The following is a 24014-nucleotide window of genomic DNA, read 5'->3' as shown; positions in this document are numbered from 1 at the left end:
TCGAAACATTTTTCGTGGGATACGACCAGGAACATCTGAAGTGACAGGAACAACTCAGTCACTGCCTCGCAACAACACACCTCGGTTGTAGACTAATAAATAGCCCCGTTTAGTTCACTGCACGTTTTTACTCTCATTGCACACACAAAGTACTGCTAACCTACAAGCAGTGAGGGGCATGAAGAAGAAGAAGAAGAAGAAGCACACACAAATTGCAACAAGTCGTCTGCTTGGTTGATTTCGTGTCACGTAGCGTACATGGTGTCTGCACCTTCTGCACTAAGTTCCTGGAACGACGTAATGTGGTGAATATCCACGTGGTACGTGCTAACTCCTCAAATGAACGTTTAACAGCAGGCGGGCATTTGTTGCTATTCTTGCGTACAGCGCCTGCTTGGCTGAACACAATTTCCTTGCACCAGTCTGACTGACACAGGGTACGTACACCCAACGGCAAAAGAATCAGTAGGCGAACTTTTCATCACCATTTTCATTTAGTCTATTTTCTACAATGAATTGAAATAAAAATGTCTAATAAGTAGAATCAACAGAATTCCATTCCTTAAAATAACACAGTATGTAGCATTAAAAAAATGAAAATAGTTATGGACAATTTGCCTGATATTAATTTTGCCGTTGAATGTATACCTGCACTACACCCGCCCTTATGGCAGTGTCCCGCTGTTTCAAAGAAACTTGCGGTCAAGCAGTCAATTAGGCCTACCGCTGTCCCCCTGTCTGGACAACAAGCGGGGTCATAGGCGCCGACTCCATGGGGCTTAGGGGGGCTCGAGCCCCCCCAATGTTAATGATGTGGGGGCAGAGCCCCCCAAATAATTTTGCTTAAGAGGATCTAATGTATTATTTTTCTTCTCTTGTAAAGTTTACTCTGAATTGTGCCACATGAACTTAACTTTAAATACACATTTGAAATGTTCTAGACCATCAACTTTGGGGGGGCTATGACTGGAGACAGCAAAACACATGACTTATTACTATATACTAAGTATATAATTATTATTTACTATTATACATATATTAATCACAGACATAATGAATTTAGCCAACGACTTGTTAAAGACTAAAAGAATGCAAATATTTAGGAATATTATTGATGTGAATGAGAAGGCTGGTCATACTAGAATGGGACCACTTTGCCCTCGTCGGTGGACGTTGAGAGCCTCCAGTATGCAACTGATCTTAAGGAACAATGAAAACCTTCTCAATTTTCTTGTGAAATTTTCTGAAGAAGATTCTACTGACGCAGCATGAAAATGTGCTGGATACCTGGAGACATTGCTTCACTTCAAGACATTTTTCTTTCTCTCCCTCTACTGCCATGTGATGGTCCAATAGAAGAGGTAAACTGTAAGATTCAGTCTTCACGCATTGGTGCTACAGAAGTGGAATCAAAACTAAAATACTTGACTGACATCTTTCAAGAAAAGCGAATGTGTTTTGAGCAGTTCTGGCTGAAATGCACAGAGGGCAAACCCAGCCTCGTTGATGAGCCAGAATTGCCCCGGCAACGTCACGTCCCTGAGAGACTTGAAAATCCTGATGCTGCTTAACATCACAAGTTCTACACTCCACAATAGTATTATAAATCAATATACACTGACGTGTGTGACACAGCAAAATCACGTGTTAAACAAGGACAAGAATCTACAGGACTACAAAAAGTAACAGCCGTAGAGAAAGAATGCATCTCAGCTGTGAACAGTTGCACAACAAACTTTCAGCAAACGCGAGAATTCTTTCGCCAAGATTTGGATGCTGACAGGCTCTCCTTACACATGTCCATGCTTGGTGATGTCGCCAAACAGAAGAAAGTGGTTCTAACTACCATACGTGACATAAGGAAATTTTTTTTGGAAGGCAGCACCCTCCAGGAGCCAAATTCATGATGGTCCTCCGCACCTTGCCAGTGACGACAGCCACAGCCGAAAGGTCATTCAGTGCTATTAGCCGACTAAAGACATATTTGAGATCTACAATGAGGCAGAAGAGACTAAGCAGCTTAGCGGTACTCCACATACATCAATTTGTGCTTGATAATTTGGACTTGAGACCACTCGTTAATGAGTTCATAAAAAATAACCCACTGCGTAGAGCAACTTTTGCTTTATTTTTAAATCATGTTCATATGTTTTTGTTGTGTATGTCACTTTATATCTTAGTGTACATGCTATTTTTTTATTATTGCAAAATTAAATTTAAAATGTAAAATATTGTAGCAAGAACAAAAAAGTAAAACTATTTTCCTGCGATTTGTGTTAGCATTTATGTAAATAATTATATAAAACTGTTAAATATTCGTTATTTTATGGGTTATTTGCAACCTGTCACATGTCTGTTGCAGACATTAAAACACACCCATGCCCTCGCTGGGACTCGAACCCGAGACCACCAGATGAAAGCGAGTTGAGTCGACCACCCAACATGCTCGGCTACCGAGGCCGGCATAAAACTGTTAAGTATATACATACTTTTCAATAAAAATGTTAATTGTTATCTAAAAAACAAATGAGCATACACAAAAGACATAAAGAGACTTTGAAACATTTTCTAAACGTTTTTCATGTTACATTTTATTTGCATGAGGAATATAATAGCTGCTTAAAAACTGCTATACGAAGACGTAATTTTTATTTTAAAAAAGGGAGGGAGTGAGTCATTCATTCATTTATTTCAGTGATCAGAGCCCCCCCAATAATTTTGACAAGTCGGCGCCCCTGAGCGGGGTTAGGTGGTAGAACAGCCGCAGGCTGAACCTCGCCCTTTAATAAAGGAAAATTGAAATTGAAATTGAAATCCCTCCTCCCCGAAACAGCCAGCAGGCAAACAGGATGTTGTCAAAGTAAGTATTCTGCGCTGAATGGAGGCCGATGTAGGGATGGCGACGCGTGCCACGGCACAGGGCCTCGCGTTTCCGAAATACCATATCTAGGAAGCGTAAATTTGTATCAGAATTCTAAAAGGTTAGAAAGAACAAAAATAATACTTCAAAAAAATAATCGGAAAAGTGCTTTCAAAAAATTCCGCTACCTTGAAATACCTTTCAATAAGGTATGACAAATCCTGTCGGCTTCTCTGCTAGCATGATCCCGTTTTCGTATAGTTTTAACGTCATGTTCTTTCACGAGAAAAATAAATGTCGATGGGAACGATATATAAATATGATAAAAATGTTCTTGCTCCCAGCGATCGTAGTGCCGAAACAAGGCCTAAATTGTCAAAGAAAGTTCTCATGAAAAATTGTGTGTCTTGTTCGTCTTACGGTGTCAGTTTTTGTAGGTGGTTCATGAAGAAACCCTGTGTTGTTTGTGTGCGTGTACAATTTGTAATAATTATGTAATACTAGTAACAATGTTGAATCCTCCTCCGTGGCCGTGTGCGTGTGCTCGATTAACGAAAATCGGTGCCAAATAATCAGGGAGACATGGGTGTATCTTTGTTTCAATTATTTCATTTGTTTCTTCCCATTATTGTTAATTCTCTTAAAACCTGGTTCAATTGATTGATTTGAATATTTTAAGTCGCTTCATCCAGCGATGTCTTCCATCGAAGCGATTAAGAACACTCTGTGGCAATCGAACTCTCCATCCCTTGATTATAACACATCATCAGGCACTTTTTGCTATTTTTGCCCCCGCACTATGTACCTTATGTACCAAAGGAAAGTAAACTATCCTGGCCCCGCCCCTAGTTTTGGACCCCATTCGTCGCCACCGTCATCAGGTAATATTTAATAATAATAATACATTTAATGCTTTCGGCATAAGGAGCAACATTAATAAGTTTCCTTCGTTCAAACTTATTCTAACAGACAATTACAATAAACAGCTGCAACTGTGTATGAAATATATTAGAATGTTTTTATCAATAATTATTATTAATTATAATTAATGCAGGACCAAGTGGTTGAAGAAATCCAGGGCATCTTCGGCGATTCCAAGCGCGTCCCTACGGTCCAGGACCTGAACGAGATGAAGTACCTGGAGCGGTGCATCAAGGAGACCCTCCGCCTGTATCCCAGCGTGTCTTTCTTCGAGAGGAACTTGGCGGAAGACCTTCATACAGGTAAAGTTTGGGAAAGCTACTTTCTTGAAAATTCAATTTATGCAAGGTTTCGACTGAAATCTGGGCCATTGAACAATACGTTATCAATGTTATTACTATTTTCATGTTTAAGGAGGGGTTTAAAATATGTATATTTGTTCAGAATATGCTCTGATCGAAGATTAATAGTTACTATTTCTTGATAATTGTATTTGAGAACTGTTCAAAGAAGGGAAATAATCGAATCAGAAATTTAATTTTCACTATTTTTCTATTATTAATTTCTATTAGAATTTATTTTTTCTTTTTTAATTAATAATTTTCTTGTCCTGGCCTAAGTTTTGTTTTAGTTAAAAGGCTGTGACAGGCACAAATAGCCTATGTGCTGACATACCAATAATTTAAAAATCGATCAATCAATATTGAAATATCTATAAAACAAAGAAATGCCTAGACATGTTTTGCAGAAAGTGGTCTCGCATGAATGACAAGAATATATTTTCCTTTTTAGAAAATCACGTGATCCCTGCAGGCTCAACCATATCCCTCAATGCCTACATGATTCATCGCAGACCGGAGTTCTTCCCCAACCCCGAGGAATTCGATCCAGACAACTTCCTTCCAGAAAGGGTCCAGGGGAGACATCCTTACGCCTACATTCCATTCAGTGCTGGACCTAGGAATTGCATAGGTAAACGGTAAACCCTATAGCTTGGGCATTTTCTTTGAGCACATCACAACGTTTAAGGGAACTTTCAGACTGAAGCGACAAACTACACATATCATTTGCAAACCAGCCTTCAAAAATTAATGCAACCTTTCGTGCCGAAACGACATGACAAGCTGCACGTGTAGCTTGCATATTGCTCAGACTAGGCCCAATGGCCTGCTTGTACCTCCATGGTTAGATGTTCACATATGTGCGGTGAATAATTCCTTTAGAATGTTATTAAGAGATTGAGAATGTTGTATGGTAAAGATTGAAAAATGAACATCGACAAGCGAAAAGGTAAGATTTCACTCTATCCTTCTACAGTCATATAGCCCATTACAAATTTTCTAAGCTTCTGGTGTTGAATATTAATAATTGTAAAAAAGGTAAAGTACTCCCCTGTGCTTAGCACTACGCCATGAAGGCGTATAGGGGGTGTGGGGGTAACGCCCCACACTTTCTTAGTCCGGTCGTGAGTGGAGGTGATGTGATCAGCATCACGCCCCTGAACGCCTTTACCTCCCAGGGTTTCCCCCAAGTAGCCATGGCATTCGACACTAGGTTGCTTCTAACGTTAGAAAAGTTCCCGGATTTGAACCGGCCGGGGATCGAACCCGGGACCTTTAGCATGGTAGTCAGACGCGTTACCGACTGAGCCACCGCAGCCACATTATTAATTAATAATTGTAGTATGTGAATTAATCTAAAATATATGAAAAGCAACAACTCGACATTTTTTTTTGTTTTGGAGAGTGTGATTTGTATACATTTGCAAGATATACAATATCTATGCCTATTAAAAACATGCTTTCTGGAATCTGGAAAGAATTTAGTGTAATACCTTGCAAAGAAAATTTATCAGCAGAGTTAAATGTTCCATGTTAGCATAAATGAATGATAGAGAGAGAGAATTGAATTTTGTGTTAGTATCTTGTCTTTTTAGGAAAATATAGAATTTCATAACTTTTATATTAATGATGACAAAAAAATAGAAAAATAATATTAATTGAAACATGAGTTGCAGTCAGGTAATCAAATTGAAGATAGCAATGATGAAGGAAGCCTTTCATAGAAGAAATGTTTGCACTGGACCTTTGAACAAGGACCTGAAGAAGTGGGAAAAGAGCGGATAGAGGTTTGAAAATATGGAGGTTGTGAAATGGACAAAGTAATAGATTAAACTGTGCTGAAAAAGGAGTGAAACTGGCAGTGACCTGGATGAGAAGAAAGAAATTGATTGAAACAATGGCTAGGATGAAATTGCTTTTGTAATACATCAGAAGAAATAGTTAAGAATACACCAGTAGCCACAGAAACTGGGAAAATTGTAGGTTGTACTGAAAACCTTGCACATTGGCCAGAAAACAATGAATGAATAGGTTATTGAAGCATATTTAGAACCTTTCATATTTTCTTATTCTCCAGTTAACTAGATGTACATGAGTAGTTCTTTTTTTTCTGTTTCAGGTCAGAAGTACGCGATGATGGAGGCCAAAACCGTGATATCGACTTTCCTGAGGAATTATCACGTGACGGCCGTTGACAAAAGAGACGAGCTCAAGTTGAAGTTGGGGATGGTTCTTCGACCTCATAACAACAGGCTCACTGTGAAGATCAGCAGAAGGGACAACTGTTAATCTCACGACTAATATTGGCCTTCTAAACATGCGATGTTGAATCTACAATTGAATCTTAAACATCTATAAATCGACCTATTCCTGCACATTTCCATTCTAAATTTTGGCAGTTTGGTTTCACATTGCTTCAACTAATTTGTACCACAGATTTATCATATTTACACATAAAGCAAGGAAATATGAACCAATGTGGAGAATTTAATCTTCTGATATGTTTAGCAATGATCTACTGCATTATTCCAAAATATTATTATTTCAAATTTCTCTAATATAAGCCTACATAAACGTGTAGAAATATAAACATTTTAATTATTACAAAATGAGCCATGTACAAAGAATATATCGCCAAAGACTATAGCTAAAGTTTCCATCGTGCATATGTGCACAAAAAGCTACTTGCTACTTCCAGGATATTGATAAGTTACCATCGTTATAAATCGCCTTACAAAAGAACGGAAAATATAGTTTCCCCAAATTTTAAGGAACGAATTGGTTCAGACGCAAAATCTAGAAATCTCTTAGCAATATTTCTCAGCTGAAGTAAGTAGTAAATCATTCGCCAAACTTATTTTCTTCTTTTTTTTAATATTGCACAGTCAATTCAGGTGAATTTGTGTAACTCAATTATCAATAATGCAAGAAATTGTTCTTTTGATATTAAAATTTATTCACTTCATGATATTATCTTCAAGAAGTACACACAGTATAGTTATTCAAAAATATATATACATCCATATTTTACAATTCGTTCATTTTTATATACTTTTATTAAATTATAATTTTGTTCAGGAACACAGCTTTCTCGAAATTGAAAACGTGTTCCATGAATATTAAACATTTCTTTGGTAAAAGTAATACTTTTCGTTGTAGGAACTTAAATATAATTTACAGACGTATTTTCCAAACCCTTTCACCGTTCAACGCTAATACTATGTTCTATTCCAAATAGGCATACAAGATTTACCACTTCGAGAACATATGATTTACTGAAGTGTTTAGCTCCTAACACTACATTATATGGTGCGGCAATGAGTAAATAATTTCATATTTAAATGTTATATAACTGTGTGAGGAATATTGATTCGATTAAACTTGTGGTTACTTCCATACAAAAAAATGTAACAACAGACAATTGTAGCTAGTAGTAAATAAACTTATCTTATGAACTCGTGTGTCTCCATTGCATAGATATGCATTGCAGTTGTATCCAATCTACACACTTCAATCATTCCTCATAAGTTTTAGGTTATATGCTCTACAGTAGGTCTTATGAGTGCCCTTGTATGTTGTTTTGCAGTAAAATGCATCCAAGTAACAAGATCATTTATGTTATTTGCACCCATAGCCTGCTCGTTATATGATTTGCACACTACAGGACCTTGGCTGGGAGTTTCTGCATCCTTCCCCCCCTTTACAGTACTGACCTCGCTCCAAACTTGGATGGGTGCATTAGTGTAGAAGGGGATTGCATCGGGAACTAAAAGAATTTTCTACATATTCAACTTTTTCTGTTATTCTGAAAAATCAAAAGTCTCGGTTTGACGTGAACGACCCTCGTAGATATACAGGGTGTTCCAAATGTCTTGCTACCCCCCCACCTCCCCCAGCTAGTTATCACAGTGGAACGAATTAAACTTGTTCTCTGCCTTCAGATGGCTAATACAAGTATAGTAACTATAGCATGGATAAATGGTGAGCAGCATGTGTATGGACAGATGAACATCCACAGAACAGTAAAACAATAAGGGAAGTGCAATATGATTTCACTGCAAGATTTAACAAAGATGCCCAATCGAGACAGACAATATTCTCACACAGAGCATGCAGACAAATTCTTGTGTCAAGAAAATTTTGGAAGTCATACTGACTTTCTGGATAGGTAACTTTGTAAGCTGTTCCACAAGAGGTAACAGGACATTTGAATCACCCTGTAGATACAGAGGAAGAAAGAAAGAGAGAGAGACAAACAGCAAAAGAAGAAAAGGGAGAGAAACAGAGAAGGAAGAACAGAAAGGAAACAACAGAGAATTGGGGAAGAAAGGAAATAGAGAGAGGAGAGATATACGAGATACGAGATATACGAGAGAGAGAGGGGGGGAAGCAGAGGGAATGTAGAAAGAACAGGGGAAGAAAGAAACGTATAAATTGAGAGAGAGCTCCTATAGCTGTGGTAACCGGCATTGCATAGATCCCACACAAGTATATTTTGTCCACCTTTGAGCCCACGGAAAGGACATTCTTTGACAACCCTACTGTCACAAACTCCCATACCTTGAAAGCAACAGCATAGATGAAAAAGTATACAACCTACCACTACGGGAATAGCAATAATAATCATATGATAACAGCAAATGAATATGATACATATGAAACACAAGAGGGAAAAGGGTATATCGTATATAACTTGTGATGTAACAATAAAATGATTTTAAGAACAGACTAGTTAATGATACGAAGATCTTGTTTTCCGTGGAGTAATTCTCATGTTGAGTCCAAACTTTGGTCTAAGGACCATCTCTCCTAGTAAAGGGATCTTCCGGCGTTCATCCAAAGATTCAAGTTTGAAGTTTCTCAGGACGCTGGACACAACCGCCTTTACCTCCAACAAAGCGAACTTCATACCTGCAAAAAAAGATGTTTGTAGTGTTGTAACGAAGCGTACAAGCTGTCTGGATATCAAATTAAAGGAGACTACATTCTGTCCCGAGCAGGCGAAAGAATATAAGTCCTCTACGCAAGCAGTGAATGCAGAGAGCTCGATCAGTGAAGACGTATGAGGGAGAAGCGCGTGCATGTAGCAGCAGCATGCACTGATTTGCTCCTCCCACTCGCTTTCTCCCCTCCTCTACCGTTATGCGCGGCCTTGCTTCACAGAGTTCCAGACCGAGTGTACGTCCACGGTGAGGGAAATCAAGAGAATATGTGTATCATATTTACCTATGCAGTTCCTGGGTCCAGCGCTGAAGGGGATGTAGGCGTATGGATGACGACCCTGGACTTTCTCTGGCAGAAAGTTGTCGGGGTTGAACTCCTCGGGGTTAGGGAAGACTATGGAGTTCCTGTGTACCATGTAAGTCATTATGAGCACCGTGCATCCTGCTGGTAGAGTGTACTTCTCTGGAATTGAACAACTTCTGATTAAAACACACAGGAGAGAACACTGGAAACACAATTCATTTTGATTGATTGATTGATTTGGTGTTTTAAGTACACTTTATGCACAATAAGGCTAATCGGGACTAGACCTACAGTTTAAAGTGGAATCCGAACCAGTGTGTGCCTACACCCGGTATCGAACCCGGGACCCCTTGGTTACAAGGCGACGACGCTACCACTGCGCCATCGGGGAGGCACACAATTCATTTGAAAATACAAGTCACAACAATAAGGATCTTCTGCCTAAAATATGCCCATGGATATCATTAAGGTGAGTGTAGCAGCATGTTCAGCATGGAAATATATGTTTATTGCCTCTGCTTATTCCTGCTTGTTGTTTCACTTCTTGATCCCCACATTGTGGAATACAAAATGAATGGATGTATTGATGGAATTTGTCTACTATTATATTTGCTGTTGGCTGTACAAGGATTGAAATTGTTCCACCTGCGCCTATAACCAAATACACAAGGTGGGGGAGAAGTAACTAGGCATTATTGAAAATTATTGTACTTTTTGTAATATTTAAGCAATCTCAATAAAATTTTCTGTACATATACATTATGGGATAGGATTACATATGTGCATATGAATTTCGCAATATGATAGCCGATAGGGTCATAGGTCCATATTTTCTGCATGATACCATGAATGGCGAACGCAATGTTGCAAGGGTATGTTTGGCCCATCGTATCTCGCTGGGAACCATTCGTGAGCTTGTTTTCATGCAAGACGGCGTGCAGCCACATTTTGAACTTATCATACGGGCCTGGTTGGACCACAATTTTTCCGAACTTTTGCTGGAACAACATCGACTTTTTACTGTGTGACTGGGCAAAGGAGGAAATGTACAGTCACGGACACTTCTGGGTTGTAATGATCTTATTTACTTTCAATGGCATCGTTACAATACAGAAGTGTCCGTGACTGTACAAGACAAGACTCTCCACTGTGCAACAATTGGAAGCACGGATTTGAGATGTTCCGAAGGAAGATCGTGGATTCACCCTGTTCATTGGAGGACGCCGCCGGTGACTATTTTGAATTCTGAGTTGGCTCATAAGTAATCCTATTCCATAATGTACATGTAGAGAAAGTTTCATTGAGATGCTGTTCTTGTGTTTGCATCAGCACAATAACAGATGTTCTACACTTGCAGTCTTGCACCCTCTATCATGCAATAATTCAATTATTTCGGAACAGGTTGATTGTATCCTCATACTACTTGCAACAGATGTTACGATATGTTGTTTCCATTGTCACGGTATCTAGTGACATGTGAAACGCAGTTCGATATAAATTATTTCTTGTTTATTGATTCATTTTATGTTCAAATATAAAAGTGTGGGGTATTTTATTTTGTGGATAAACTTGTATCCGAGCCAGACGTCGGGAGTTGGAGCCGGGTCTTTCCTGAGTGACAGCCGCCGCTTAGAACATGACATATTTGCACCAACGCGAAGATAAGGAAATATTATTTTCGTCGCTACCAGGCTTGAGTCGCAGCGGGCGGGCTAACCCATGTTCACGGATGACCAGAGAAATCAGCTGGAGCCCAAGCCTGCAAGGATCCAGGACGCGTCGCCTGGACAATGGACAAGACAATGGACAGAGGTCATTTCCATCCCCTGAGAAAGCGAAGCGAAGCCACCTTAGCGTGGGTTTCAACGGACGAATTTGAATCTCTTATATATATGCGGTGCTACCACCCCAGAGACAGTTTTTACCCGGATTTCACAGAGAGAGCATCTCCGCGCTACACTCTCGCGTGATCATTGTTTTGTGTCCGTGGACTTTGTTTCCTTACGTACCGTGAGCGAATCGCAGATAGAGAGTTACCAGTGTGCGCCTTATTTTGGTGAAGATTACGCGGTGATTTGTTTTTGCCAAGCGTTAACTACATAATCATGGGCGGCTAAAGGAGATTGAGAAGGGAGTCTGTCGACTTCCCTGACCCCGCAACGATGCATCGCCATCTTCCGATGAAGCCAGTCAGCCAACGCCAAAGACGACACCAAAGCCAAACACTGCCCAAAGCCCGAAGGACGTTTTCAGAACGACGCCGATCGAAGCCCGTCACCAGAGAGAGAGATTGAAGGACGACTCCAGAACGACGCCGATCGAAGCCAGAGGGAGAGATTGAAGGACGACTCCAGAACAAAGCCGATCGAAGCCAGAGGGAGAGATTGAAGGACGACTCCAGAACGACGCTTCCAGAACGACGCCGAATCGAAGCCCGTCACCAGAGAGATTCCGAACCGGCGCGTGACCACGTACATCCGACGCTAGTGGCAAGAGGAACGCCCGAAGTACTAAGGAGGTGCAAGTACACCAGATCGTCGCAATTATTCTTCGTCGCGATCGACCTCGGAGGACAATTTCGCCACAAAGGAACCGTGTGCAAGTCCCGCGTCCAGGAGAGATGAATGACCGCGCCATGTAGCAGAGTCTGGTACAGTATACTTCAGAGGGTCTCATGTACATGTAAACGTGCGTCGTTAGTATCGACACCGTACGTTTAACGCCGAAGTCTCACTTATTTGCAAAGTTACTCAGGAAACCCCGAACCTAATTTCCGTCTCTGACAATTTTTGGTATTGTTGTAAAAAAGGGTTATTTCATGTTCAGATGTTCTAATTTAATTGTCTGCATTCAGCGTTAGGAGCTCCATTTAATTTCTTTAATATTAAGTGTAAATTGTCAAAGTGTGCTCCATGTCTTGTGTAACCGACCGCCCCGTCGCGCCATTTAACTTGTCAATACTTGACTGATGAGTCCTTTTTAATTGTGGAAGGCGTAAATTTTATTGCAAGGTCGTGTGCGTGAAATAGTATTATTTGTTGCATGGTGGTTTTTAAGGTAATTTTTGCTCGCGCCGACGATTGATTTGTGTATTTCCGGCAGCTCGAGCCAATTAAGTTTTTGCATCACTATGTAATTGAGTAGTTGTTCTCATTGGACGAGAGAGGCTTGTGTGTAATACCCCTGTCCGAGAAACTTGTATAATGTCGTGCTTACGACTCGATGCACACGTTCATTCGAACGAAAGATTTAACCACGCCGACCCAATTGTCTTAGTTAACCGCTTTCCGAGGGCTGGCACTCAAGTTAATTTAAAAGAGCACAGGAGCTGGCAGACAAATGCCCTAAGTTCACATAAAGGCTTAAAAAATTAAAAGGAATGATATGTTAATGAGATCCATGATTTGTATCCATACTTCACATGTAAAAAATACCTCATGTGTGTGAAAGAGAGATAGAGTGAATGTTGTGAGAGTGAGGAGGCTTTGTAAACAGTTGTTGATTGCAATATTTTTTTTGTTGTTACAATATATATTCACTTTTTTACCGTTCGTCAGTGTTGTTATTTGACGTTTTTCAGGTACCGGATATTATGCTATTAGTGTGTTATGAATGTTCGAATCTACATATCCAAGGTAAACAAAACAGTGTAACTTTTCAAGGTATTAATCTCCGCCTCGCAATAGTATGACAATAAACGACCGTCTCAGTACCGAACTTGATAACTGGACCGTGAGTGTATTCGTTACACCATATCTTGTACGTGTTTTGATATTTGTTTTCTAAATCGTACCTCGACTGTTGAGTTTGTTGGTGGTAGATTTCCGTAATACATTCTAAAATGCATTGGCCTTTTTGATCAGTTCCACCAGACAAAACGCCTTCTCAAAAGGCCCAACTATCTTCCTTAGCGATGACATGCCACAATATCCAATGCTGACGTCACAATGAATTGTAGTGACACTGTATATACAGTCATCTCCACACATTGGGTGCCAGTTCATTTAAGGGTTTCAGATTTATATAGAATAGCCTAGCTGTCACCAAGCATTGCCAAATAACTTAAGTAACTGAACTAATGGTTTGTTCATTTTCCAGATATATTTGGTGCTATTCATAACGTTGGGCCATTTCTACTCATTATTTGGTGGTTTGAATTGAATTGGTGTTTTATTTTAAGTCCACTTTATGCACAGTAAGGCTAATAGTTTAATGTGGGATGTAACCACTATGTGCCTCCACCCCTTGATTACAAGGCAGCGACGCTACCACTCCGCCATCGGGGAGGCCTAGTTATTCATTCATACCCTTGGTGAAACCCTCTGCTATGGTCAAGTCATATCTTGTAAATAAACAAATAATTAAATAAAGTTATTTAAATATGAAGCTCTGAGATGACTTCTGGATCACTTTGTATAATGTTGAAAGTGATTATTATTTTCTTGTATGAATCGTCCTTATAGAATTGATATAGACAGCAAAACAAAGCACAATGGTTCCACCTTCTAAGATGAACTAAATCAACGAGACTGTTCTTACTGAGATTGGCGTCCTCTGTGAGTTGCCTGGCGATGATGGGGACGCTGGGGTAGAGCCTCACGGTCTCCTTGATGCATCTCTCCAAGTACTTCATCTGGTGGAGGTCTTGCATCGTCGCCGGCCGGTCTGAGTCGCCAAAAATCTCCTCAAGTTCCTCTACCACTTTGGTCTAAAACAAAATTTGGTTACGTTAGGAAACACACTTAGGTACCTCATTAGTCTAGTATGTATATTCAGCTCAAAAGTGACTCAGTTTCTTTAACCATTTTTAAGAAAACAGTGGTGAAGTCCATCACACTATGAGTTAGTGTACATCCCAGATGGCTGTTTTCCAATATGGCCTACTGTATGCAACATGCGCTAATATTTTGGCTAATATCTTCCCTCGTATTGCATATACGAAAACTTTTCTCCTCACATAGATTATTACCAATTAAATTACCTCTTTTATGAGATAAGAATCATGGTTTCTGGATGAATACTACGAGGGTCACTATTTATATTTTGAGCATTGGCAACACTGATTGAAATTAGACGCGATTTGACGTTTGCACGGAATCGTCTGGCATTATTGACCATAACGTACTTCAAATGTTTTGTCAATAGCTTGATTTGTGTTGTTTATGTTGCCTTGGAGATTGCGCGACAACAATAAAATGGAATTAACTCGTGAACATTTTCGTGCGATGATTTCGTACAATTTTCGACGTGGATTATCAAGACAAGAGTGCATCGATCAACTTACTTCCACATTTGGCGATGAAGCCCCATCCTTTGCCACTGTGAAACGCTGGTATAACGAATTTAATCGTGGCCGCCATTCGCTCACCGACGAGATTCGCGAAGGTCGTCCAAAATCAGTTGTTGTTCAAGAAAACATTGATGCTGTGCAAAACCTAATACTGCAAGATCGTCATGTGACATACTGTGGGATTGAGGCAACCATAGGCATTAGTTCCACCAGCATATATAAAATATTACATGATCATTCAGCTGTGAGAAAGGTATGTTCTCGTTGGATCCCACACAATTTGACAAAAACTCAAAAAGACGCTCGCGTCAATTGGTGCAAACAAATGCTCAATAAATACAATCGTGGTGCTTCAAAAGACGTATATAAGATTGTAACAGGTGACGAATCATGGATATATGCATATGAGCCGGAACGTAAACAGCAGTCGACGGTGTGGGTGTTCCAAGATGAGCCCAACCCAACAAAATTTGTTCACGCTCGAAGCACATCGAAACAAATGGTCGCCTGTTTTTTCTGGAAAACTGGTCGTGTGGCAACTGTGCCTTTAGAGGAACGTAGAACGGTCAACTCTGAATGGTACACAACAATTTGTTTGCCAGAGGTCTTCGGTCAAATACGGAAAACAAACAAACGCCGTCGGATCATTCTTCATCAAGACAATGCCAGCTGTCACACATCTCGTCTAACAACCGACTTTATGAACAGTCAAAAAATCGAATTGATGGGTCATCCGCCGTACAGTCCTGATTTGGCACCCAATGACTTCTTCTTGTTCCCGAATGTCAAGAATAAATTGCGTGGACAACGATTTTCGTCGGCGGAAGACGCCGTTGATGCGTTCAAAACCATATTATGGAGGTGTCTCAAGAAGATTGGAAAAACTGCTTTGACAGATGGTTCGAACGAATGCAAAAGTGTATTGACCATAAAGGAGAATACTTCGAAAAACAATAAAGCAGTTTTCAATGCCAAATTCCTGTTTTTAATTGTTAGGCTCAAAACATAAATAGTGACCCTCGTATACCTCGATGAGATATAATGTTGATAAATACATTCGACTTGTAGCAAAGGCAATAGGTTGTCAGCCTTGGTAAAACTCTTGAACAAAATAATGTCTTTGGTGCACAAATGTGTTAGTGCGCTCTGTTGATAAAAGTTATTGTTAAAAATGTATGTATTTTGCCACTAAAATTTAACAGTCTACCTGTTTACAAATACAAAACACAACCGTGTTTTTTCGTGAGTACATGTACTGTACAGTCCCGGACATTTTTGGGTTCTCTTTTTTGTATCGAGGCTGGAATAAGTGAAGATGGCGCAATTAGCTGTTTGAATGCTATATATACAGACTTATACTACAACACTCACACAAAGAAAAAAAAATCAAATTTGAACATTTTATCTTGAATAAACAGAGTGTCTACCAAAATTCTGGAATTTTCATTACTTTTCCTTGACCTTTTTTGTAGTTTTCCTTAACCTTTCTTTATTCGACCCCTAATTAGGTAAAGTTAGAAATTAGCAATCAAGAAATTAAATATTTTTTAATGTAAAACCCCTACAAAAATGCTAGTTAAGATGAAAACTGAAGCTGTACGTAACAAGAGACTTAGACTTGCTTTATATATTAATGCATCCTGGACTGCATTAGGCAGACTGGCGATTCTCTGGCGTCTGGACTCACAGCCAGTACATTCTTATGTGGGGCTCATGTTGTTATCCCTATATATTTGTGACTGTCCCTTCATCCATCTTATATCATCTCCCTTCATCCTCATCTTCTCAATTAGCCAAAAGGGCAGAAAAGTAAAGTAAAATAAATTAAATCAATCAGTCATTGTGATAGCAAAACTTCTTGACCACAAGTATAATCTCTTGACTTTTTATTGACTTCTTGACATACTTGTTTATTTTCTTGACTTTTTATTGACTTCCATGACTTTCTTGACTGGTAGACACACTGATAAAGATAGATAATGATTCTAAATTGCAGTTGTGTGCACCATAAATATATTTTTAAAACTTGAATCATTAAAATTACATTAATTGCTGTCAACCGTGTAATAGCAGCAAATGCTTTATAAAATGGCCATCGTCATTTATTACATTGCTGAAATGGTTTAAAGTTCCAAAATCTTACCTGAACATCAGGATGCGCTCCTAATAAGTGAATACACCAGTTAATAGCACAGGCTGTCGTGTCGTGGCCCTGCAGCAAAAAAACACATAACTAAGCAAATATAAGATCCATACACATATTCAGATTACTGTTCGTGCATCAACACGGACTATATTTTTCTATATTTATCATACTAACCCATTGTAGCAGGCTATTAGAAAGCCTACTTAATTTAATGTTTAATATATGCTAACGAATAAACGATTTATTAATTAATCTGGATAATTGTATCGAACAGGAATGTGTACCCAAATTTACATAACATTTTAATGTTTTAAATATAAATAGAAACTGTGATTTTACTTCCCATTCCAGAATAATAAATAGATATCAACTATGTTTTAAATTTTTCTTAATATTCACTTTTTTACAGATATATCTTGAAATTTTATTAAATAAGAATTTTTAACTTTTATTATTATTATTATTATATCTCTATAATTGGAATTAAATCGAAATCAGAATAGTTAAATAAAAATATATCGAAATCTGCTCAATCATTTTCTAAGAAATGTGTTGAACCAAAATAATAATGTAAATGATATTTTCTGTTACTCAATTAGCTATATTTGAAAAATTCTAAAAAAATGCAATTGGTCTGTAGACAAAATACGTAATAATAATAACCCATAGCGCGACAGCCCTTGAGAGCCTTGGCTTACCTACCGACTGCTGGTCTCCCTCCCACACTGTTCCTCCGTCACCTGTTATAGCGTGGAGATCTTAGACCAGTATTGGGGTGACGGGTGGTCAGCCCGTCGAACCCCCCAGCCGTTGTAGGTCTTCTCGACCGGGTTACCGCTCACTCATTCGGAGCTCCCCAATTTCCTCCCTATACGTAGGCCGAATAAATTCCGACCAGAGCCGGATTCGAACCTACGCCGTCCCGCAGCGAACGATCTCAAGACGAGTGAACGCCTTAACCCGCTCGGCTACGGAGGAGGACAGACAAAATACATCCCTCAATGAAAATTTCAAACTGTCAACAGAATGTCAATTGTGTTACAAACAGTATTTGTTTTTTTGTTTCTTTTTTGTGTTTTGCTTGTGTTTTTGTATGCTTGGGTTTCTCCATGGTTCAGTGTAGTTTAAAAGATCCAATAAGATTTAAACTTTCAGCCCTCCCCCATGCGACGTGGGAGGAAGTATAAATATGGCCTCTGACAGAGGACAGGACAGAGAGTGTGTGTGAAACGAATAGCAGAAGTGAGAGTGATCTTCGGTGTCCATTGGCCTCCCATGAGAAAGAGCATCCCGAGGCGGTTCCGCCGATGCTAGTTAGCTTCCACTTGGCAGTTCTGCCGTGGGGTTCAAGTTAGAGAAATGTAAATAATGTAAATTAGAGAATTATTGGAAGAATCCGAGCCTTGTTTTGTTGAATTGTAAATAAATGTATAAAGCCCATTTCTGCGAGTTTTCAGCCATCACCCTGTAACATTAATTCAGTAAGTTCTTGCCTGTGATTGATTCTTTGATTTCGAGCGCTCTGGTGAGGAACGGGATGGGAACCCAGGACTAACGAGCCTTTTTAGTTGTTTATTTGGGTTTTTCCTGCCAGAAGCGGCCCAGTAAGGGTGGAGTGTTGCGAAACAATTGACAAAGAGTAATGGTAGTGAAGCAAATATTGCAACTGAGAGTCTAAATTTTCTAGTTATTCACATGAATATATGTTATACTTCATAAACTCTCTTATTGTAATCTCAAACGGCAGAAGAATATTGATCTTACAGCAAACATGACGGTGTCCACTTCTTCCCTGATGTCTTGGTCGGAAAGGCTTCCTCCGTTGTCCTCAGAGGCTTCGAGAAGAAGGTCGAGGAAGGCCATCCGCTTCTTCGTACCTGAAAATATAAAAATTCCTTACTGAAGCTGTCCCCGGATATTTTTTTCCAAAGTAGAGGGGGGTATGCCGCTTTTGGCTAATCGGGACGATGAGGATAAGTAATGATAAGATCACACTGATGAAGGAACACTGGCAAAAAACACCCATATGCCCAAACTTCGGTGGAAAGATCGTAAGTTGACCAGTTAACATGCTTGACCAACGAATGGCATCATCATAAGTAGGGCTAGGATTTTGATGACCTAAAAATTCGTAAAAAATGCCCTTAAAAAGATGCATTTATGACCTAAAAATTGCCAAAAAATGACTTTAAAAATGACCTAAAAACCGTTAAAAATTCCAAACTAAAATTTTATTTGCACTTCAAATTACAGCAACTCTAGTATGCAACTTTTGACAAATTATGAGAGGTTACTGTTCAGTTTTGAATTGCAGTGTGTAACGAATATTTTCTGTAAATTTTCAAAAAGAAATGGATGACGATTGTCACCTAGCACACTTTTATACATAGAAAAGCTCCTTTCAACATCAACAGAGGTAATAGGGGCATATTTAAAACATACAATGTCACTTGGTTCTAATTCGGTTTCAGAGTCGGGCAACGAAAACGTTTTCCCACACAATACGTCATGAATAGAACATGTTATTGTTTATCCTGCATTTTTCCCTAGCACTTTCTGCATCTTTTCTCTCACTTGTATTCCAACAGCACCTGGAACTGCTTCCAAATTATCCTGAACTTTGTTAAGGACATTAACTTGATCAACCAATGTAGCTCCAGATGTCTCGAGTGAAGTTATGGCAGAAGGTAGGAAGCCGAAGTTGGACTTTATATAGCATAATTTTCCCTCCATTTCGGGATCAGCCAAGAGTTCCTGTGCTTGTCTTATACACAATGCTTCACTGCTGTCGAACGAGGTTACAACTTCTTTCACAACTTTATAATTTTCACAATAGTAACCACAAGCCTCTAACCATGTACCCCATCTAGTAAGAATAGGAGCTGGTGGCAAAGTCACATCAGGTGCATGAGACCTAAAAGCTAACACTCGTGATGGGGACTTGAGGAAAATCTTCTTAATGTTTGCAATCAGTTGGTCTACATCAGGAAAGTGACTTCGCAGTTCTTCAGCAATACGGTGACACGCATGTGCAAGACATGTTACATGTACCATTTTCGAGTACAGACCTTTCAGAGAATTCCCTGCTTTAACCATGTACGGTGCCGCATCTGTTACGAAAAGCAACACCTTGTCATATTGAATGCCGTCGGGCCACAATAACTGCATCGCGTTAATGAAAACTTTGCTGATCGTTGAATAATTCACTTTTTCTAGACATTCACAATTTATTAGAAACACTTGAGTAGACTCAGATTCCTGCATCGTACCAATCACTACATTTGCAATGTACCGTCCGAGTGAGTCGGTACTTTCGTCAATTGACACCCATATTTTTTTACCATGAATTTTCTGCCGAATTTGATCCATTGTTTGGTTGTAGCATTTCTTGACATAATTTTTCCTTAGCGTGGAAGAATCTGGTATCGATTTCCCAGTATGTTTTTCCAAAAATGCTCGAAGTTTAGGATTATTTAGTTTACTTAGAGGAATGTCAGCAGAAATAAAAGCGTCGCACAGTTCTTCAGAAATAACAGAGGATTTGGAGGAACACTCACCCATTAACAATTGCACCGTCCTCTTCTGATCTTGAATTTGCTTCAGAGCTGCCTTGTGTTTCTCGCGGTTGACATGTTGCTCCACCGTGAATTTCTTTTCCGCAGCAACTCTTACACCACAAAGCTGACAGAATAATACTGATCCGTCCGTACTGAACGTATTTTCACCATACTGGGACACAAACTGTTTTAATTTGTACTGTGTACTTTGCTTGGTTTTTGGCATCTTGTCCAATGCTTCGAAAACCTGCTCTACTGAACACTGCACCAAAGTAAATTCTCGCAATAAACAGGAACTTCGACAATGGCCAGATCACACGTTCCATCCATTCACTTTGAAGGAACACGACAATTGGTCTGAGCAGATTAGAAGATAAGATTAGGCAGGGCAACGACTTTCTTCTCCTGGGGCAAAATTGCGAGCTGTTTTGAACTTCTAACAATTGAATTTCATTGTCAGGAAATCGTTATATTCGTGTTGTTTATTTTCTTCTGAGACGGATGGAAGGTAGCTGCGGTTTCATATATTTTAAATTGTCTAGGGAAGATATGAAAAAATAGGATATTTATTCATCTTAATCCTTTCACGTTAATGCTGCCCATGCACTCGCAGCGTACAAGTGCTCTGAAAAACTAAGAAAATAAAAAAATGACTTAAAATGCCAAAAAAAATGACTTATACAACCCATAATGGCAAAAAATGCAAAAAAATGCCCCAACAAATAGTGCTTAAAAGTTTCAGCACGACAGGAAACATATAAATATTAAAAGATTTGGGTTTCTTATTCACCAGAAAAAAAGATGCAATTTCATCAAAATCCTAGCCCTGATCATAAGCAAGGATTTATAGAAAGATAAGATATATATATGAAAAAGCAGAAAAGGTTGAATGAATGGACAGAAAGAAAGAAAGAAAGAGGAAATAAGAAGTGAAGGGTAAAGCAAAACAAAGAGAGAGAAAATGAATGAAGCGAGCAGAGAGGGACAAAGAGAGAGAGAGAGAGAGAGAAGCGTGAGGAGAAAGACTGAAACGATTAGAAAAGAGAAGCGAGGCAGAGAAGAATAAACACAGAGAGAGTAGAAGAGAAATCAAGAAGTGGGGAGAAATAAAGAAAATAATTATTCTACGGTTGTTATAAGCATAAAAACAGTTTTTCGTTGTGACGTTTCAGGAGAACACACACTCCCTTCATCAGATATTTATTTTTAGTTTGATTAAAGATAACAGTTACAATATGGTTAAAAAAGTTAACAAAAGAATCAGTTATAGAATGGATCTTGCCAATGTTACATTGTTGTAATAGCAACTTAAATGTGAAAGAAGTCTGTAATAGAAAAAATTCTACAATGCAAGCAATGTGTACATACAAGGGGAAAAATTAAGAAAGGAGAGAGAGGAAATAAGAGGGGAAAGAGACTAAAAGGAGGGGAAAATATAGGAAGAGAGAGGGAGAGAGAATGAAAGGAGAAGTATAGAGGAGTGACAAATAGAAAGAGGGAATACAGAAGAAAATGAGACAGAATACAGAAGGGAAACCTAGAAAGATAAATGTTCAAGAAAAGAGGGAGTATACACAATTAAGTAAGTAAACACCATTAAGACTAATAAAAGAGAATCACGAAGAAAAAAAGAAGATACAAGGGAAAAAAACTAGAAAATAGTTACAATAAGTAAGCAATTTTTTGTCACTCCAAAGAAAAGGAATGGGTTAAATGACATTAAAAATTCAAAATGAAGATTTCGGAACCAATATTCAGGAGTCTATTGGTTTGAAGTAATAATAAAGTGACTGATTGACTGAGTTTATTTTACTTCACTTTTATGCCACTTTTGGCTAATTGCGAAGATGGGGATGAGTGATGATATGATGAAATTGATGAAAGGACACTCACAAACACTCATGCTCATATGAACTTGATATAATCATGTATATCTTACCCAGGCCATTCTCTTCGTCCTGTTTCTGCTGCTGATTCGATTGTTCTTTGGTTGAATGAAGCAGATCTTTCCTCTCGGCGATCACCTACGAAAGAAGTTTACAGTAAAATACGGCAAAGAGATGATGCATTTTATTAGTGAAGTATGATACAGTGTAGAGAGAACAAAATTCAAAGCTTAGTGCAGGTAGGTAAGGAGTCTGGAGCAAATGATGCGCATGGGATCAATAACACTGTTCAACAATAAAAATGTAAAATAAGTGAAAGTGGTCGATTCTTATCAGTTCGGTTACAGCGCCTAGAATAACGTAGTGTGGAAAACGGCACAGTTCTGCGCGCTCTGGCTGGTTCCACTCGAAAATGATCCGCTAGTGGCGCTGGTGTTGAACTCGGTGCTTGGTATTCGTCTGCTTATAATGGAAGTAAATGGAGTTTTCTCTGCAACGTCTGATTCTTTTACATGAAGTATTTCTATGAATGTGATAATTGCTATGATATTTGGTACAGTGGTCGCGAAGATATTAACGAACATTCTAGACAGTCGACCACGTCCTGTTATCGTCATACTTTCGTAAATAATACGGGAGAAAAAATACGCGTGGAATGCTCTTGGCAACTAAATTTTTGTGTATGAATTAGGTTCATTATTATTATCATCATCATCATTTCTTTTAAAGATATACACACTGAAGCATTTGTATTTTGGATATTTACTGTCTCTTTTCTTCCGCTTTAAACTAATCGCGGCGATGATGACTCCATGAAACGACAAGGGGAACCCCACAAAACTTTCTTAGTGCCATCGACATGAGTGTAAGGAAACTTTCAAACCAATGGGACAAGTGACACGGGATGTTCACACTGTCACACTAGTGACACACACTTCCAGACTGTAAAATAGCATTCATTGCACATGAGGGTCCAAACAGCAAACGACACGTTCATATGGCGTATTCGCGTGCTACTTGTTACTTCGGTCGGAAAGCTCCTTAAAGGAAGAAGGGTGCTCAGACCGAAGCGACGCGCTACAGGGGGAGTTCCCAACTAAGTGACAAGCGACATGGTGCCTGCCTTCAGTCTATTGGCAAGCGTTCGCTGCTAATTGTGCGAACAACAGATAGGCGACACGAAAAACCGCACATTACAACAACAGATCTAGGCGACACGATAAGCCACACGTGTCGCTTTGTCGCTCAAACTGGGCCATTTCCTCAATAGCTTGCAACATGTTGCCGTGGTTTGTTGTTCGCGCATGCGCGATGCAATGAGTGTCTTGCTTTAGGGAGATTGTGCACCAAAGCAACAAGGGACACGCGACACTTATCGCTTGAGGATTTCACCAACCGAACGCTGGCCTGTGCTTCCCGTCATGCCGCTACGATGTGAAATGTTGCTCTTGATTGGCTCGTTTCCAAGCAACATGTGTCGCTTCGGTGTGAAAGTTGCCTTGGACCGAAGGACCCGTGTCGCTTTGGTGTGAAATTCTCGTATTTGTCGCTTGTCGCTTTGGTGTAAAATCTCCCTGAAGAAACGGTGCAGTCAGAGCTTGTGTCCCTACGGTTCGAAAGGCTTCATTGATTACGGACTGCTCGCTTCCAAGCGACACTTGTGGTTTGTCGCCTCGGTATGAAATATCTCTCAGGATACTATTTATATTCTAATAACATAGAAAATAAAACTCTAGTACACAATCCAACACCTGACGTCCGGAATC

At 39.3% G+C, this 24014-nt stretch overlaps 2 protein-coding genes across 2 annotated transcripts in view; one reads left to right on the top strand and one right to left on the bottom strand.

Annotated features, from left to right (window-relative positions):
* LOC145997007 (cytochrome P450 4c21-like) overlaps positions 1-7577 on the top strand; it is a 69322-nt gene extending 61745 nt beyond the window's left edge. The window contains exons 10-12 of the mRNA XM_083133625.1: positions 3915-4083; positions 4574-4753; positions 6242-7577. Coding sequence (XP_082989751.1) covers positions 3915-4083; positions 4574-4753; positions 6242-6411 — 519 coding nt within the window. The 3' untranslated portion in view covers positions 6412-7577. The remainder of the gene's footprint in view (positions 1-3914; positions 4084-4573; positions 4754-6241) is intronic.
* Positions 7578-24014, bottom strand: part of LOC145997015 (cytochrome P450 4C1-like) — a 33187-nt gene continuing 16750 nt past the window's right edge. Inside the window, exons 6-11 of the mRNA XM_083133637.1 lie at positions 22302-22386; positions 18570-18682; positions 16803-16871; positions 13909-14077; positions 9349-9528; positions 7578-9033 (exon numbers count right to left, since the gene is read on the bottom strand). Coding sequence (XP_082989763.1) covers positions 8855-9033; positions 9349-9528; positions 13909-14077; positions 16803-16871; positions 18570-18682; positions 22302-22386 — 795 coding nt within the window. The 3' untranslated portion in view covers positions 7578-8854. The remainder of the gene's footprint in view (positions 9034-9348; positions 9529-13908; positions 14078-16802; positions 16872-18569; positions 18683-22301; positions 22387-24014) is intronic.

This window comes from Lepisma saccharinum, chromosome 1, assembly GCF_977018435.1.
Source record: "Lepisma saccharinum chromosome 1, izLepSacc3.1, whole genome shotgun sequence".
Lineage (NCBI taxonomy): Eukaryota > Metazoa > Arthropoda > Insecta > Zygentoma > Lepismatidae > Lepisma > Lepisma saccharinum.
The sequence above is the reverse complement of the archived record's forward strand: the minus strand, read 5'-3'. Positions and strand labels throughout refer to the sequence as shown.